Source organism: Rhinolophus sinicus, linkage group LG15, assembly GCF_036562045.2.
Source record: "Rhinolophus sinicus isolate RSC01 linkage group LG15, ASM3656204v1, whole genome shotgun sequence".
In the NCBI taxonomy this organism is placed as follows: domain Eukaryota; kingdom Metazoa; phylum Chordata; class Mammalia; order Chiroptera; family Rhinolophidae; genus Rhinolophus; species Rhinolophus sinicus.
In genome coordinates this window covers 16,670,285-16,688,093 of record NC_133764.1, presented here as the reverse complement: position 1 = coordinate 16,688,093, position 17,809 = coordinate 16,670,285, and the positions used below count along the sequence as shown (strand labels likewise).

General features: G+C 35.8%; 1 protein-coding gene across 6 annotated transcripts in view; it reads left to right on the top strand.

The window, feature by feature from the left end:
- Positions 1-3,662: 3,662 nt before the first annotated feature.
- Positions 3,663-17,809, top strand: part of NSRP1 (nuclear speckle splicing regulatory protein 1) — a 32,052-nt gene continuing 17,905 nt past the window's right edge. For 2 of the 6 annotated variants that reach the window (XM_019739536.2, XM_074320666.1), the window contains exons 1-2: positions 3,663-3,717; positions 4,900-4,993. In XM_019739536.2, the coding sequence (XP_019595095.2) occupies positions 3,698-3,717; positions 4,900-4,993 (114 nt within the window). In that variant the 5' untranslated portion in view covers positions 3,663-3,697. Of the gene's footprint in view, positions 3,718-4,005; positions 4,180-4,899; positions 4,994-10,274; positions 10,433-17,809 lie in introns of those variants that run through there. The other 4 variants (XM_019739537.2, XM_074320669.1, XM_074320667.1 and 1 more) reach the window with 3 other exon arrangements.

Sequence of the window (17,809 nt, the reverse complement as noted above, 5' to 3'; positions counted from 1 at the left end):
CTGTTGTACAAGGTCTGTTAAGACCAGAATATTTCCCAGCCCCACCTCACCCCTATTTTCCTTGCTTTGGAGTTAACTACTTTCAATTCTTTTAGCTCAGGAGTTAGTCAGCATCCCACTAAATCTGGCCAGTTGCCTGTAATGATCAAGTTTTATTGGAAAAGCCATGCCCATATTGTCTATGAATACTTTCACACTATGTGTGCAGAGTAAAGTAGCTGCCAGAGACCTACGACCCACAAAGCCTAAATATTTACCATCTGATCCTTTGCATAAAAAAGGTTGCCAACCCTTATTTTGGCTTAGTTTTGATAGGTACCTCCAGATTGTGACATAATATGCTGTGTGGCTACTTTTTTTTTCTTTTTTCTGATTTAGGCAATATTTATTAACCTCCCAGTATGCAATACAACGATTTAGCTCCTTCCTCAGCATGTGTGTCCACACACACAAAAATCATACACATTTCCCATCCCTCCATTCTTCCCAATATATTTACATTGTGATATAGAGTAGATGGATATTCAGTGTTTGCATTATTATGAATATGTATGCTATTTAGGGCTTAACCATGTAGTAAATTACAATTATTTTCCTTTTCCAAACATCTTTTTTGCTCTCCCTGGAGTTAATGTCAAAAGAAAACTTTTGGAGTAGCTGGAATGACTATAATATCACACAAAGTAGATTTCAGAGCAAAGAATAGTATCATGATAAAGAAGGTTCTTTCATAATGAAAAAGGGGTCAATTAATTAAAAAGACATAACGATCTTAAATATTTGTACATCTAAAACAGAGTTTCAAAATACATGGAGCAAAAACTGATAAACATCCAAGTCCATCAAGACAGAAGTAGATTACTGGTTGCTTAGGGTTGGAGGGTTTGGGGGAAAGTGGGAGTGACTAATGGAATATTGAAAATATTCTAAAATTGATTCTGGTAATGGTAGTACAACTTTCTGAATATACCAAAAATCCATGAATTGTATACTTTAAATGGAGGAGTTGCATAGTATGTGAATTATATCTTGATAAGGGTGTTTAAAAAAAGTTGATTATACTAGATAGAAATATGGATCTACACAAAGATATGTAAATATTGGAAATGGTAAATATGTGGATAAACATAATATTTTCTTAAAATATTCTTGATAATTGTTTAAAGAAAAAATAATTTATTGTGCCTTTATAACATAGGTAGAAATAAAATGTGTGATAACAATAGCACAAAGTCTAAGAGAGGGAAAATTGAAGTACTGTTTACTTTTGTAAGTTTTTTTAAATACTATACGTAAAGTGGTATATTCTTACTTGAAGGGAGACTGTGATAAGTTAAAGATTGTACTGGAATCCGTAAAGCAACAACTTAAAAAAGTTGGCTGGGGCGGTAGGATGGGTCAGTTGGTTGGAGCGTGTGGCTCTTAACAAGGTTGCCAGTTGGAATGGTGGGCTGCACCCCCCTGCAAGTGGAGACTGGACTCACCACTGAGCTGCGCCCTCCACAACTAAGATTGAAGGACAATGACTTGACTTAGAGCTGATGGGTCCTGGGAAAAACACACTGTTCCCCAATAAAGTCCTGGAAATACACACTGTTCCCCTTTCTCAATAAAATCTTTAAAAAAAAAAAAATCTTAAACTGAATCATAAAAGGTTCCTGATTAATCCAGAAGTGCAAAAAAGGGGGTGGAGAGAGACCAAAGAACAGATGGAAAAAGTAGAAAACAAATTGCAACCATACTGTGGATGAAAAAGGGGCCACATACTAAACCTGACAAGCTCAGGGGGTGGCCTGCGTGGCAGACCCTACAAACTCAGAGACAGAAACTAACCACATAGGATGGTCTGAACATAAAAATTCTAACTAAAAGCGAGTCATGGAGGGTAGTCAAGTCCTAGGCCTGTAGCTTCCTCGACAAAGGTCAATTTTCACCTTAACTGAGCCTGTCAATTATCTTTTTTAATCTAAAATAACGTATCTTTGAACTGTCAGAGTAATCTTTTTTTCCAGACAGACCCCTTAGGGCACAACGGCTGTACCAGAGCAGAGACCACAGAACCCCTCATCGTTATCTTGTTTCCCACATACCATCTCTATGTGCTATAAATGTTAATTATTAACTATCCTGTATCTTGCTTTCTCCCACCCCCTTATCTACCACAAATGGATTTCATGTAACCCTCTTTACATCTCCTCCTTTTACTCTAATGTATAAAATAAGCTGCAAAATAGCCATTCTCCAGAACATTTTCTCAATCCGCTGAGATTTTGCTTCCCAGCAACTGTTATCACTTTGGCGGAAATAAACTCAGAAAAATTCTCTATAGGTTTGGATGTTACTCACCTGGACAATACTAATTACTACTTTAATGAAAGTGTTCTAAACACCCAAATTAAAAGGAAGCAATTGTCTCACTGGATAAGAAAGCAAGACCCAAATGTATGCTATCAACAAGAGAGCCACTTTGAATATAAAGACACAGCTAGACTGACATAGGTTAAAAGTAAAAGGACAGAAACAGATATACTATGCTAACAAAGCTGGTTATGTTCATCAAAGTGGGTAAGAGAAATAAAAGACTAAAAAGGGTCATTTCTTCAATTCCACAGAAATAATTTCTTTTACAGAAGAGTGGAGAATGTTTCAGACATTATTTAGGCATCTGGGTGAATCATTAGTACCACTGTCTTTTCTTACTCATCACATTTGAGAGAAACTCATGAACTCAAAGTAATGCCATTGCAATCCTGTTTTTCCTTGAGGATAAACTTCCGATGATAGAAGAGAGGCCCCATTTTTATGGGATAAGTATGAAATTTTTACACAGAAAAAAAGGGTCATCTCTTAATGGTATAGAGGTCAATGCAAGAAGACGTAACAATCCTACATGTTTATGTGCCTAGTAACAGAACTTCAACATACATGAAGTAAAACTGACGGAATTAAAAGAATAGACAAAACCACAATTATAGTTGAAGATTTCAACACCTTTGTACAGTCATGGAAAGATGTCGTGGGCTGCTACCGTATAAGACTAGTTTGTAACGGGCCAAGAACGAGTAGGTGCACAGACTAAAAGTGACTAGAATTTTTAAAAGACCAGGGTATACAATTTTGATTCCTATACCCAACGGATACTACGGTATTGTTATTAGTCGTTTTGGTCCTATAATGAGACACTATCAGCATATAGCTTTTCATCTTCTGCCAAATCACCGAGGCAGGTACACTCACATTGAATACCTCACAGGAAAAAAATTCGATAGCCTAGAGTAGCGGTTTTCAAACTTGAGTATCAGAATTACCTGGAGGGCTCGTTAAAAATACTGATTGCTGGGCCCCGTCTAGAGTTCCTGATTCAGGAGGTCTGGGATAAAGTCCGAGAATCTATCTGCATTTTTAACAAATTCCGGCTGATGCTATCTGCTGGTCCCGGGACCACACCTAGGGAACCAGTAGTCTAGAATTTTTTCATTCCTTTCTTCCCATTGATATCGAGGCACCCAACTGATTTCCGAATGAAACCGAAGGCCAAAGGACTCGGTTCCCCACAGTAGGCAACCAACTCAAAAGAGTGACAGAGCCGCTAGGTGGGTTCCAGGCCGCCCAAACCCGCGCGAGAGTTTACGTGACTGCGTCAGCGTCTGCGTTCGCGTCATACTGGCGTCGGCCACGTTCAGCGGACGGGAGCAAGATGGCGATCCCGGGCAGGCAGTGAGTGATTCGGGAGTTAGGGTCAGGCTGGGGATTGAGAAACTACCGCGACTGTGTCTTTGGCCGAGGAGTAAAAGTGCGCTGGAAGTGAAGGGGCTGTATCGTCAGGAATAGAGACGGGGAAAAGCGAGAAATCCTGAGGAACATATATTCCCCTCCCCCTCACATTTTCCAGGATGGAAGCTCGAAGTTTGAGGGAGAAACTTGTGAGGAAATAAAGGAAGTTAGGCTGAGGGGCAGAGAGCGAGACTTTTCTATTTTCCAAAAGCTCGGTCTGAGGCCCCTCAGTCTTGCTTCCTACCCCGCGCTTGAGTTTCTCCCCGTTTGGATGCCTTCAGGGGCAATGAGAAGATACAGTTCCTGGCTTCCTTAGAGGGCCTTGTTCTGCTTGGCAGCTCCAGTCCCGATTCCCGCCCTCCCTTCTCGTTTTAGGAATGTTGTGCAGAGAAGCCACAGAAAAGGGTAGGCATATAGGGAATTGGGTTTTACGTTGCCGCAAAAGAGACAAATATTGTATGTTCTTGGAAGTTTTACCTTTGGCGTATAATCCTTACTTTTGATGTGGCTTCCTGTGGTTGCTGCGTTTTAAAGGCCAAACTGTGAGAAACTAAATGAGTTGGCACTGGTGAAATGGTTCTCTCAGATGCTACAAATAAAGCAAGTGAGCTTAATATTAATGAAACGTAATGGGAATTTACCCTCTGGCTACTTGGGTTTCTCAATCTTTTGAAATTTTTGTGTGTGTGACATTCTCCAATAACTTCTTTAAACCCGTGTAAGTACCCAGTAGGAAATTTTTTGTTTTTCTTGATTCTTGTTAGACCACAGGATAATTTAGAATATTTTTATTTTTAGCGGACATGAACTGAGCTTTCCACTAACGTGTTCTTTTTGAAACCTTACTATATCATTCACCATCTAAAACATTTCTGAACTCTTCAGTTACTTCTTTGATTAAAATGGCATTTGAGTTTGGCCCGCGTCCACAAATAATTAGAGTAATAATTATAAAATCGTAACACATTAGAATTTTGATATGATTGAAAATCAGAAACACTGTTATGTGTTCATAGGCTATGACATGTTTTGACTTGGTAGCTTCATCTGGAAGAGGTAGTGGATATATTGTTTTTTAACATTTAAATATAATGGTGTAATTTCTATTTCAAAAAAAATATGCAGGTATGGGCTTGTTTTGCCAAAGAAAGCACAGCAGTTGCTCCCTGTTTTGCAAAAACCATCAGTGTTTGGGAATGATTCTGATGATGATGATGAGGTAAGGGAACCTGTTTTTCTACCGAATTGTTGGAAGCATATGTTTTTTTTAAATTGAACTTATAAAGTTGATGTCTTTGCTTGTCTTAGTTATTTGTCAATACAATGTATCTGGAGTATATTATAATTTACAGAATTATCAAAGGGAATATTTAAAGCAAGAAGCTTCATTGGTATTTTTTCTTTATAAGTGATGCATGGATAACCTGATTTTTTTTCAGAAGCTATAAACTTCAGTTATTTTAAGCAGTTACACAGAGTAGTCATTTCAGACAACTGATACTGATGTAACAAAATTGGTGTAGTTACCTGAAAATCAGCTGGTAAGATGTCACCAATTTCCTAGAAATTTTTATTAGCCAAGTAGTTTCTTAGGAGACTACTTTTGTGGTTATTCAGTGTCTGCTAAATGTAATTGCTGGTATAATTATGTAGTGTGTAAAGTTACCATAGATAGTATTGCAATAATAACATCTAATATGAACATTTTATATTTCAGCAGCCAAAACAGTGTTTTCCTGTGATACCCACAGGAAACAACCCCACATGTGTGCTTATCTAATACTTCAGTCATTTTCTGTGTTTCTAAAAGATGTTTGCATCAATCTGATACTTCCTTTGTTCTGGCAGAAAAATAGCTTCTTTTTCCATTTTTATTAACTATATAATAGTATAGGTAGGTAATTGAACATATCTAATACTTTGCTTCTTGCTTTCTTTCTGTTGAAGAAACTGACTCGAGATGGCTCACTTTTAAAAATTAATTTACATATAAAATTTGTGGATTTTTAAGTGTACAGGTTGATGACATCTAACAAATGTATATGCCCCAACATAGAACATTCCCCTTTCCCCTGAAAGTTCTTTAATGCCCCTTTGCAGTCAGTCTACTTACCCACATTTTGCTCCCAACAGTTATCTCGTTGTGGTTTTGATTTGCATTTTCCTAATAGCCAGTGGTGTTGGCCATTTATGTATCATCTTTGGGGAAATGTCTGTTCATATCATTGCCTATTTTTTAATTGGTTATTTGTCATTTTGTTATGAGTTGTAAGATTTCTTTACATATTCTAGATAAAAGTCTCTTATTAGATATAATTTGTAAATATTTTCCCTCATTCTGTGGGTTGTCTTTTCACTTTCTTGATAATGCCCTTTGAAGCACAAAAGTTCAGTTTTGAGGAAGTCCACTTTATTTTTTTTCTTAGGTTGCTAACTGCTTTGGTGTCATACCTAAGACACCATTGCTCATACCAATGTCACAAATATTTATGCCTATGTTTTCTTCTAAGAATTTTGTTGTTTTTAGCTCTTACATTTAGTTCTATGATCCATTTTGAGTTAATTTTTTGTATACTGTATGAATAGGGGTCCAACTTGATTCTTTGCATGTGGATATCCAGTTATCCGAACACTATTTGTTGAAGATTATTCCCCCATTGAATTGACAGCACCCTTGTGGTTTGTTTTAATATACAAATAATTTTTTGAATTACTTACCGTGGACACAACAGAAAAATACAGCGTGCTTATCCTGTAGTTCCACATAAGTCATCGTGGCATTACATGTAATAATACAAAGCAACGTATACTCCATTTTGAGAAGAATGTGATCTAGAAATCACTAGAAATACAAGTGATCTAGAAAGTTTGCTTATGTTATTGCTGTTTCTTTTCCATTATGAAATGAGGCTGGTGGTGGCTGGACAGTGGGTACACTGGAGTCAGAAAAGATAGGTCTAGGCCATTTTGCTCTTTTTTCCTTCCCTTCCTCTATTCCTCCTTCCTCGTTTTATGTACAGCAACTTTGAATTCAGAGAATTGGTTACATGGTAGGTGATAGAAGATGTGAGAAGCCAAAAGACGATGGTGATGCAATGCAGAGCTTAGCAGTAATAAGAAGCAAGTAATGATAAGTGGAGGGCTACAGACAGGAGATGGGTCCTGGGGTCCTGGGACTCTGGTTACTGGACTTTTCCAAAAGGAGTTGAAGCCACTGGGGAGATTCAGTCTTAGGTAGAAAGAAAGGCAGGGAGAAATACCTTGTCCTCTCCCTTTCTCCTACCCTCCAATATACCATCTTTGTCTTCCTTTGGTAGAACCCAGCCAGAAGCCACTGACAACAGAGCCGCAGCTTAGTTCTTAATGAACAGGATATAAAACTGTTCTTTAGCATAATTTCCTTACCTAAAAAAATTAGTATGGTGAATTCCAGCTTAGGTTCATATTAGTAAGTGAATTTCTTAGTTGAGTATATTTAAATATTTGTGAGGTTTGATTATAAAATCTCTTATTTAAAAATTAATCAACAATTTAAGCAACAATAAAATTATTGGTGCTTTGAAAAATATAGAGAAAGATATTTTGGTTTATATTTATTGTTATATTTATGGTTCCACTTCTGAGAAAGGGATTTGGTATGCACCGGAGAGGAGCAGCTATGAATCAAATCCATTTATTGTTTTCAGCAATTCTGCAGAAGCAATCAAGAGTCCAAATTGAAGATCAGACTTTCCTTCCTGTGATCCAGCAGAGGGGGCCCTAGCAAATGAATTCTATTTTAATATGTGCTCGTATCCAGAGTTAGTTTAAAAAAGGGACAGTGATAATCTAGCATCTTAAATTATTATTTAAATAGTTCCTCTTTTTAAAATTATCAGGACTAATTAGGAATAATCATCATTTTGTTCAAAGGTAGGAGAGATGAAGAGTTTTTACCCTGGATGAGTAAGAGGTTTATATTATGTCCAAATGCTGCTATCTGATCATAAGTGTTTGAATGGTTTTGCTGTGATAGCAGTGTGTTTATTCCATTTTTTTCCCAGTCCCATTGCAACCACCTTCGTTACTTCTCTCTTGGATTACTTTAGTTTTTTAAGTAGTTTCCTTACCTCTTCAAAGTCAGTTTGAATCACTGTTATTCTCTTGTTCTTGAACCTAATTATATTTAAAATCTAAACTGCTAATCCTGATACTGAAAGCCTTCCCTATCCTTTGGCTTCAAAATGCTTACTAGCATTTTCTCCTAACTGTCTTCCTCCGTGCAAAGTACACTGTTATGTTTGTATTTTTTCACAAGTCTGCTTTTCTTCACAGTGGAAGTCTTCCCATCCTATTTGTCAAAATTGTAGCCAGCTTTTAAAACCCAGTGCAAAAGCTGCTGCTTTCAAGATTTCCCCCACTGGAATCAATCTCTTCCTTTTTTTGACACTCTGCCTTTCTTAGAGCACTTAGCTTTTTATACCTTTTATTGTAAGCTGTTTGCATACAATTCTTGTCACTGTACTAGAGTATAAGCTCCATCTGTCAGGATCTGGATATCTGTGCTGACTTCCAAGAATGAGTAAAATTATTTACTCAGATGTTTTAGCTGTCTATATTGTAAAGAGCCAGGTAGATATTTTAGGCTTTGCAGGCCAATTACTCAACTTTGCTCTCATAGTGTGAAAGCAGCCATTAGATAATATGTAAATGAATGATAAAGACTAATAATGTGTTCTAATAAAACTTTATTTACAAAAAGGGAGGTGGCTGGAGTTGGCTGTAACTTGCTGACCCCTGGTCTGTACAATTCTCAGAAATACTTGTGATACCCAATATTTCACAAGTGTTACAAGTGGTTAGTGACTGAAAGGTAGACGTTGCGTGACAAGTCAAACATGGAACTTTCTTTGAGATATTTTTCCATAATAAATACTTGCTCATTTCACAGAGTATAATGAATTTTCCTTTAAATCTTGGCAGTTCATATTCTTATTTTTAGACAGTAATACTCTTGTGAGATTCAGTTTTGCAACGTAGTACATATTCCATGAAGAGGTATGATCCATACAACCTGAGAAGTGTTACTTTTGGGTAAAGGTACAAAACTCCTTACTCTCTTTAAAAGAAGGTACTAAGTTAAACTAGACAGCTAAAATCTATTAATAGTTTTATATATATGTCAGATGAATGGTGGATGATAGCAATAATTGTACTTTGAGTCACTCAGAAAGCTATGGTATAGTCGTTTTATATGTTAAGCATTCGTTTTCATAAGATATAAAAAGCATTTATAAAAACTAAGAAAAACACTAAAACCCCAACAGAAAAATGAGGAAAACACATTCATAGACAAATATGGAAGAAATAGAAATATCTAATAAACTTAAAAATATTCAATCTTACTGTATTTAAGAAATGTAAATTAGGACAACAGTGAGCTGCCAGTTTTTGCTATATTAGCAGGTACTTTTAAAAAATAATAATAGCAAAATTTTGATAAAATGGGCACTTGTGGCAACATTTTGTTAGTGTAAATTGATGTCCCTTTTTGGAAAGAGGTTTGTAATTTGTATCAATCCTTTAAAAGTTAAAAGTTAAGTATATTTAACCCAGTGTATCAATCAGAAGACGGAAATTGTGCCAGTATTTTCCCTTCAAAAATTTTCTTGAGGGGCCGGCCCAGTGGCTCAGGTGGTTAGAGCTCCATGCTCCTAACTCCGAAGGCTGCCGGTTCAATTCCCACATGGGCCAGTGGGCTCTCAACCACAAGGTTTCTGGTTCAACTCCTCGAGTCCCGCAAGGGATGGTGGGCTGCGCCACCTGCAACTAGCAATGGCAACTGGACCTGGAGCTGAGCTGCGCCCTCCACAACTAAGATTGAAAGGACAACAACTTGACTTGGAAAAAAGGCCTGGAACTACACACTGTTCCCCAATAAAGTCCTGTTCCCCTTCCCCAATAAAATCTTTAAAAAAAAAAAGAAAATTTTTTTTTCTTGAAGCAATTGTCACAAATTTGTATAAAAGACTTACAGGTATTCAAAAAGTCTTTAGGGTTGTTTATTACATCAAAAACTTAGAACCAACCCAACTTTCAACAGTGAAAGCATGACAAAGTAAAGTGTGCTACAGTGTATATACAAAATTGTTATGGGTAAAAATCAAAGGGAAAAGAGGAAAGAAAACATTTCAGAATATTAATGGTAGTTGTCTTTGTGTGGGATTTATGGGTAGTTTTGTTTTTTATATTTTTCTGTATTTTCCAAATTTCTACAATTTTATAATTGAAAAAAATTTTTTTTTAATATTTATTGGAGAATATTGGGGAACAGTGTGTTTTTCCAGGACTCATCAACTTCAAGTCAAGTCGTCGTTTTCAATCTAATTGTAGAGGGTGCAGCTCACAGGCCTATGTGGGTATCGAATTGGCGACCTTGGTGTTAGTATGAGCACTGTGCTCTAACCAACTGAGCCAACCTGCGCCCCTAAACTTTTATTTATTTAAGTGTTTTTTTCCAGGACCCATCAGCTCCAAGTCAAGTAGTTGTTTTAATCTAGTTGTGGAGGGTACAGCTCACAGTGGCCCATGTGGGGATTGAACAGGCAACCTTGTTGTTAAGAGCACCGCACTCTAACCAACTGAGCTAACTGGTCGCCCCCGAAGAGATATTTTCAAGGTAAAGTTTATGGTGAATTTTAAGGAATTTCTGTAAGATACTAAATATGTTGCTATAAGACTGGGTATAATATATATATATGATATGATATAATATACCGGGTCTTATATTAATTTTTGCTCTAAAAGACACATTAGAGTTGATTGTCCCACTAGGTCTTATTTTTGGGGAAATGGTATGTTGGCACATGGGCAGATTATTTTTTTTAAATCCTGTTTTGTGGGGTGAGGAGGTGTCTGAAATAAAATGCATGAGCACTGTGGAATTTTTCAATTCTAGAGTTTGTTTTTATAATTTCCGTCTCTATTGGTATTCTCTGGTTGGTGAGACATTGTTCTCATACTTCAGTTTTTTATACATGGTTTCTTTTAAGTTCTTTGAGTACATTTATTCTTTGTATGGATCATACTCCCTTGTTTCTTTACATCTCATAATTTTCAATTGAAAACTGAACCTTTAAAATAATATGTACAGTACAGAAACTAGAAATCAGAGCTTCCCCTCTTCCCAAGGTTTGTTGTTTTTGCTTTTTGTTAGTTATTTTTCTGAACTAATTCTTAAAGTTTATAATCATTTATGTATGTGGCCACTGAAGTCTCTGCTTGATTAGCTTGGTGGTCAGCAAATGTTTTGACAGAGATTTCCTTAAACACTAACTAATAACTCTCCGATCTTCCAGGGGCTCTGTGTGCATGTTGAGACACACCTTCACTACACAGCCAGGCATTTTACAACTTTGCCTTAACTTTTACTTCTTGCTTGTGCCCAGCCTCAAGGTCAGTTGTGAGAGCTTAGGACTTCTCAGATCTTTTCTGATCAAGCACAAAGGCCTTTGTATGCATGTGGCCTTCATGATCCCCAAGTATATGTTGTTTTCAAAACCCCCTGTGGACTTCTGATTCCTCAGCTTTTAAAGCTCTTTTGGTTAGCCTATTGTTTGTCCCAGCCGGTAAAACCATTAGTTACCCACTGCCTTAGGCAACCCTGATGTTCAACAGTTGTCTTTGATTGTTTCTGACAGACGCCACAGGGAAAAGGCTATTTTACTTGGCAGCTCTGTCAGGTCAAATAAAGACAGCCTTGTGAGTGTTGTCTTACAGGGAACCACCAGGGAGTTCCAATAATAATTCTCTGAGGTAGAGGTTTTGAAGGAAGTCTAACCCCGTTCTCTCTCCAGTGGCTGTCAGACTGCTGGTTTTTACCATGATTGTGGGCTGTTGTTTTTAGGCTATGGTGGTACTTCTCAGGGGATGATGGAAATAGGGCAAGTTAAAATGCTGCAGAGTTCTTACTGAGATTCTGTTGTTCTTGAATAAATGCTCCCTGGATTGCTATAAGCCTTTGGTTAATTTCCAGAGTTGTAAAAAAGCTGATTCTGACATTTTTTGCCAGTTTTTCATGCTTTTATGGAGAAGAGAATTTTTATAGGTCCATACTCTGCCATTTTCAGTGACTTCCCAGGCTCTTGTAAGCTTCTCCAGTACATCTTTGCACACTTCAGATAAAGTCATCTTACTGGTTTTAAAATCACTATTGACTTCCCATTTCTCTTAGGATAAAGGCCAAAAGCCTTATTTTTGACTTACAGAGTTATACATTGTCTTACTATTCTCTTCAGCCTCTTCTCCATTATGGTTTCCTATCTTGTTCTTTTTTTTTTTTTTTAATTTATTGGGATGACAGTTGTTAGTAAAATTATATAGATTTCAGGTGTACAATTCTGTATTACATCATCTATAAATCCCAAAGTGTGTTCACCACCCAGAGTCAGTTCTCCTTCCATCACCATATATTTGATCCCCCTTACCCACATCTACCACCCCCACCCCCCTATCTTGTTCTTTAAAATTGCTTTGGGTCATGTCATCTAAGTGAATTTTAGTATCACCTTCATTTTCATAATAAAACTAAAGGGATTTTGATTGAAATTGCATTGAACTTATAAATTAGGAGAGAAGTCATATTTTAATATTTCAGTCTTCATTTGTAAAGATGGCATATTTATTCAAGTGTTTTACATATCCTTTATTACAGTTTTATAATTTCTTTGGTAAAGTTCATATACGTCTATTGTTAGATTTATTTCTAGGTACCTTATAGTCCTTGTTGCTGTTGTATGAGGGAATATCTTAAAATTTATTACTCATTTATAAATGCTTCTGATATTTTTTGTTGTTTTAATTGTAGCACCCATATAGTTTTAGTAGTTTGCCTGATTATTCTTTTGAATTTCCTTTGTAGACAATCATATTGTCTGAAAATAAGTATAATTTTGTCTCTTAATTCTTTTACCTGATGTTTTTTTCCTCTGTGCATCGTGTCAAATTGCATTGTGTGGCAACTATAATATAAATAGAAGCAATGATAGAAATGTTACATTGCTGACTTTAAGGAGTTGCTTATATAAAGTTTCACAAATGTGATGTTTGCTATAATGTTTTATTGCTGTTTCTAGTTTACTAAGAAATTTTCTCATAAGTGAATATTAAGTTTTAACATTTTTAGCGTCTGTTAATGTATATTTACATTAATTTTTTTTGCAATTAAATCATCCTTGCATTCCTGTAATACTTGGTTTTTAATTTAATTTGATTCATTGCACTCTACTAGTCCTTTTCCCAGTGCTTTCCATTTTTGAGGTGTTTGGCTTAATTTCACTGATGAGTAGTTTTTCAGCATGTGCTCATAGGAGCATTATTTCCTAAGTTCTTTTTTTTTTTTTTTTTTTTTTTTTTTAAGTATTTTTTTTTCAGTTAACATTCAATATTATTTTATTTCCTAAGTTCTTGATTGTGAAGGACTGGTTGCCTGTTAATTTTATCACTTAAATATCTACTTGAATGAGTGTAGTATTTCTAGAATAACGGTTTATTTCGAAACCTGTAGATATGAGTCACTTTTCCTGGCACTGAATATTCTTATGAGGAAGTATAATACTGAAGTTTTTGTTTTTTTTTTAATCCCACTTCTAGATGACTCTTAATTAGCTTGGACAACTGGTGAATATTTTCTTTATATCCTTCAAGTTTATCTTTATATCCTTTGTGTTACATGTGTTATTGTTTTTAATCTAAATATTTAACTTTTCCTTCATTTCATAGAAATTTGTCATTGTATCAGAATACTTCTTTGATCCATTTACTAGATTATCATTTTGGAGGATTATCTTTGTCTTCCATATTATCCTGCATTTGTTCATTAGTTCATTCACCAAATAAGTGATTCCCTGCTCTGCCAGTGAAACAAAACAGGGCTACTGCCCTTGTGGAACTTACATTTTAGTGGGAGGAGAGGTGATAAACAGCCTAACATACGTAAATTACATGTTAATTTAAAAATGACAAGGGTCAAGAACAAATAGGACTGGCTGGGTGGGATGAGATGGTTAAACAGATTTGGGGTTGGTAATTACTCAATATTTGTGTTTTTCTCTGCAGTAACCATGATTATGTTAGTTTGTTGTGTCATTGGAATTAACCCCTAGTCTTTCGCAAAAGGTGAAAGAATTCACAACCTCAAAAAGTAAGAGAACAAGTTTTATTGAAGATCGGGCAGAGAGAGAATGTCCATGTTTAAAGAAGAAGGCTGTCCCAGGTAGTAAGGAGAGAAACACCGGCAGGGGGGTTGCCAGGGCAGAGTCTTAGAATAGACAACTGCACCTAACATTTTAGCTCTTTCTTATATAGGAAAGGGTAGGTGAATTTCCTTACAGCAGGAGATGTGACGTATAGACTGAGATCATTTGATTGACATACGTTGGTTATATAACTAATTTCTTTCTGCACATGCTTTCCCCCAGAATGCATACAAAAGAACCATGGTGGGGGGGCGGCGGCTAATGTTTATTTTAATTGTATTATAATGAGGCTAGAGTTCAAGTAACAGACAGGTTTCAGCAGTTTGCACATGTGTGAGGAACCAGCTAAAATCTGTTGGGTCTTATCTCCTCTTTTTAGGTGTGTTTGGACATCTTGATTGATCTCTGGGAGATGAGCCTGGGTGATTCCTGGAGGGGGTGCAAGACTGGGCAGTTCCTCTTCAGGCTCACTTTTATTAACCCTTTTTCTGCCTCATTATTTGTCAGTATTTCAGTTGTCTTTTCTGTTTCTTGCTATTTCTAATTTATTTATTAGCTCTAAGTGTGTTTTAGTCCTCAGTGTTTTCTTAGCTCTGCAGTCTCCCTCTCTTATGTGATCATTAACTTGTTTGATTCAATTCATGGTCTTATTTTGTAAGAGTTTGACAGGGAAGAGAGAGAAGGAGATGGAGATGATAGTTTGAAGGAATAATGGTAGAGTTGTGGAATTTTTCTTTTTCTTAGGATAGAGATAATTTGTTCATGTTTAAACTAAAAGAGAAAAAGCAAAAGAAAAGGAGAGATTTTACAGCTAAGGAAGCTAAGGTGCCAGGAAGTTAAATAAATTGGTCTATATCACACACAGAGTACTTAGGTAATAGAAGTAGAATTTGAACCCAGATCTGCCTGATTCCAGAGTCCATGTTTTAAAACATTATAATGTGGTCCCCTCTGAGACGCAGTTTGTTTATAATGGAGTTTTTAAAGTTTGAGAGAACTTAAGAAATAATAGAAAAAGGGTTAATTGGGGGACTGGCAGAGATCAGACAAACTTCAAAGAGATGTGGTTTTTATCATGTGAAATTATATAATTCTGCCTTCTGGTGACTTAGGAATATTTTGAGGAGGTGGGGCTATTGATTTTCAACAAAGTAGATGTTCTGTTGTCGAGATTTTTTTTGAACAGTCTTATCCTAAGGGTTTTCATTGGGGGTGTTACTACTTCCAGAGGGGTATTAAGAAATTTGTGGAATGGCTTTTGCTGATCACAGTTACCATGTTTCCCCAAAAATAAGCCCCAGTTAAGATCGTCACCCAGACAGACGCATTTAGTACGTTATGGAAATGTTTCATAAGAAGGTCACATGACTGTATTTGAATAAATGTAGATTGTTGTACATGAAAAAATAAGACATCCCCTGAAAACACGCCCTAATGCGTCTTTTGGAGCAAAAATTAATATAAGACCCAATCTTATTTTCGGGGAAATATGGTTTAAGACCCGGTCTTATTTTCAGGGAAACTGGTAATTGAGAGTGAGTATTGACACCAGTTTTGGATGTGGGCCAGGGATGGTAGATATTCTTCTGCATCTCATGACCCCATCCATATAGGTAAAATCCCTCTCAACATGTTTATAAATAAAACCTATTTATAATTTTGTGAGTCTAGGACCTAAGTTTTTATTACACACAAATTCAAGATATGTTTTGTATGTTTTATTTTTATTAAAGTATTTTAAATAAAATAAAATTTAAAATACTTTTTTAAAGTATTGTTTTTGTTTGGCAAAATACAGGCTAAATTTTTTCCTAATTTGATTATCTTCTAGATTGAGGGAAGATCATATCTTATTTTGTTTAGAACTTTACCAAGAGTTCACCATTTAAGAAAATCAGGTCACTGTCACCAGCATCACTTGTGGTATTTGAGTCACCAGTTCTTCAGTCAGCATTTGTGTTTTTGCATTAATAGTGATTATGGTGATTCTGCATGGTAGACTCACCATGGACAGCTTACTGTCTTCTAGCATGCTTGTGCACTTTCATATTGTTGTATAGTATACTATTATAAATTACTTTCCTTTTATTCTTTATAGTTCTGTAAGGATGTATAAATGTGTGTATCCAAAACTGGATTAGAAAGAAGTAATGTAATTTTTAAAAATTGTGTGTAGAAAGTTTTTATTATGTATGCATTTCGTTTCACTATTCTTCCTATAAAAGAGGAGTATAGAGTATGACAGGTTGAAGAACTACCATTTTGTGCCTTCCTCCCTGATATAATGGCTCACTTATTATATATTAAATGTGTTCAAGTTCCATAAATATGTGGGTCTGTTTCTCTGGACTTCTTTATGCTGTTCATTGATTTCTTTTTCTAATCCTAATCGTATTCACCATTCCCAACTAAGGGCAGAAATGAAATCTATATTTACCTTTTCCCAAAATGGCACTAGGTAAGGATCCACTTGCTTTGCTGCTTCTAAATGCAAAAACGAATTTATCTTCTCTATCTTCTGCTCTTTGTGTCCCTTCCCTCAGAATATGTAGTGCCCTGGGAACCATTCCCATCTTCTCTAGCATTCAACCTCTGTGGGTAGTGTGGTTTTTTGCCTCCTATGTTCCTCAGATTTCCAGTTCATTGAAGGTACCCCTTTTTGTTTTCTAGCATGATTATGGATTTCTTTTTTGTCGTTCTGAGGGTTTGGAGGAGGAGGAGATTGCAACATACGAGTATATTAATTTGGCTGCTTAAACCAGAAGCTTTGCATTGCTTTCCTAGTTTTAAGATCTTGGGTAAATTGTTTAATGTCTGTTTCAATTCCACTTTTAAAAAAAATATCTGTTTTTATAACATTAGTTACTAAAAGTTTATTTTAAGGATTAGGATAGTATAGCCTAGTACAGTGCATGGCTAGTACAGAGTAGAAGTGTAATAAATGGTAGCTGTATTGCTACAATAAAAATATCTTGTGTACAATAGTTGTTATCATTAATCACTAGTTATCTGAAAGTTTCTTGTGCTGTCTCCGTCCCACTTTGTGTTTGACAGTCATATTTGGTAGCCTGGCTTTTTTGTCACTTTTTAATAGAATCTTAATCTTCATTTTGGGTTGTGGCCATTAGCTAAGAACCATTATATTAGAAAATTCCCTAAAGGTAGTAATAACCATAATTATGTTTTTGAATTATTGTTTATTTGATTTGTTTACAATCTCATCGCACTCTGTTTACTCATCATTTTTAATTGACAATTTCTGATAAGAAGATAGTAAAAGCCTTACTTCCAAATTTGTTGTTAAATAACAAAATTAGCTTTCTATTTTTACAAAACCATATACATCTTCCTTATATACTGACAGGCTTTGATATTGCCTATTCTAACTTTACCATAAAAATCATTTAAAAAAAGTTTTTTCTTTATTTTTATGTTGTGTTTCAGTGTGTATAGTCAGACAAAAAGCAATAATCCCCCATCTCATTCTTGGATTTATCAGAAACTGAAAATAAAATAGATCAGATCACTTTCAGAAACAAAATTACTTTATTAGTTTCGTAATAATTTGAGGTTACTTTTAAGATAAGATGCAGCATTTGGGAGGAGATTCATTTCCTGTCTTTGGGCTTTATCTGCAAGAACTACATCTTCAATGTCAAGAGATTATGTTATTTATAACTGAACTCTAATAAAGTCTGTACTGGGGACGCTGCACACCTGACTTGGTCATTGTGATTATATATTAGGTGCCAAACTGTTGCTTGTCTTTTGAAAAAATACATTTCCAAGTGTATTTCATT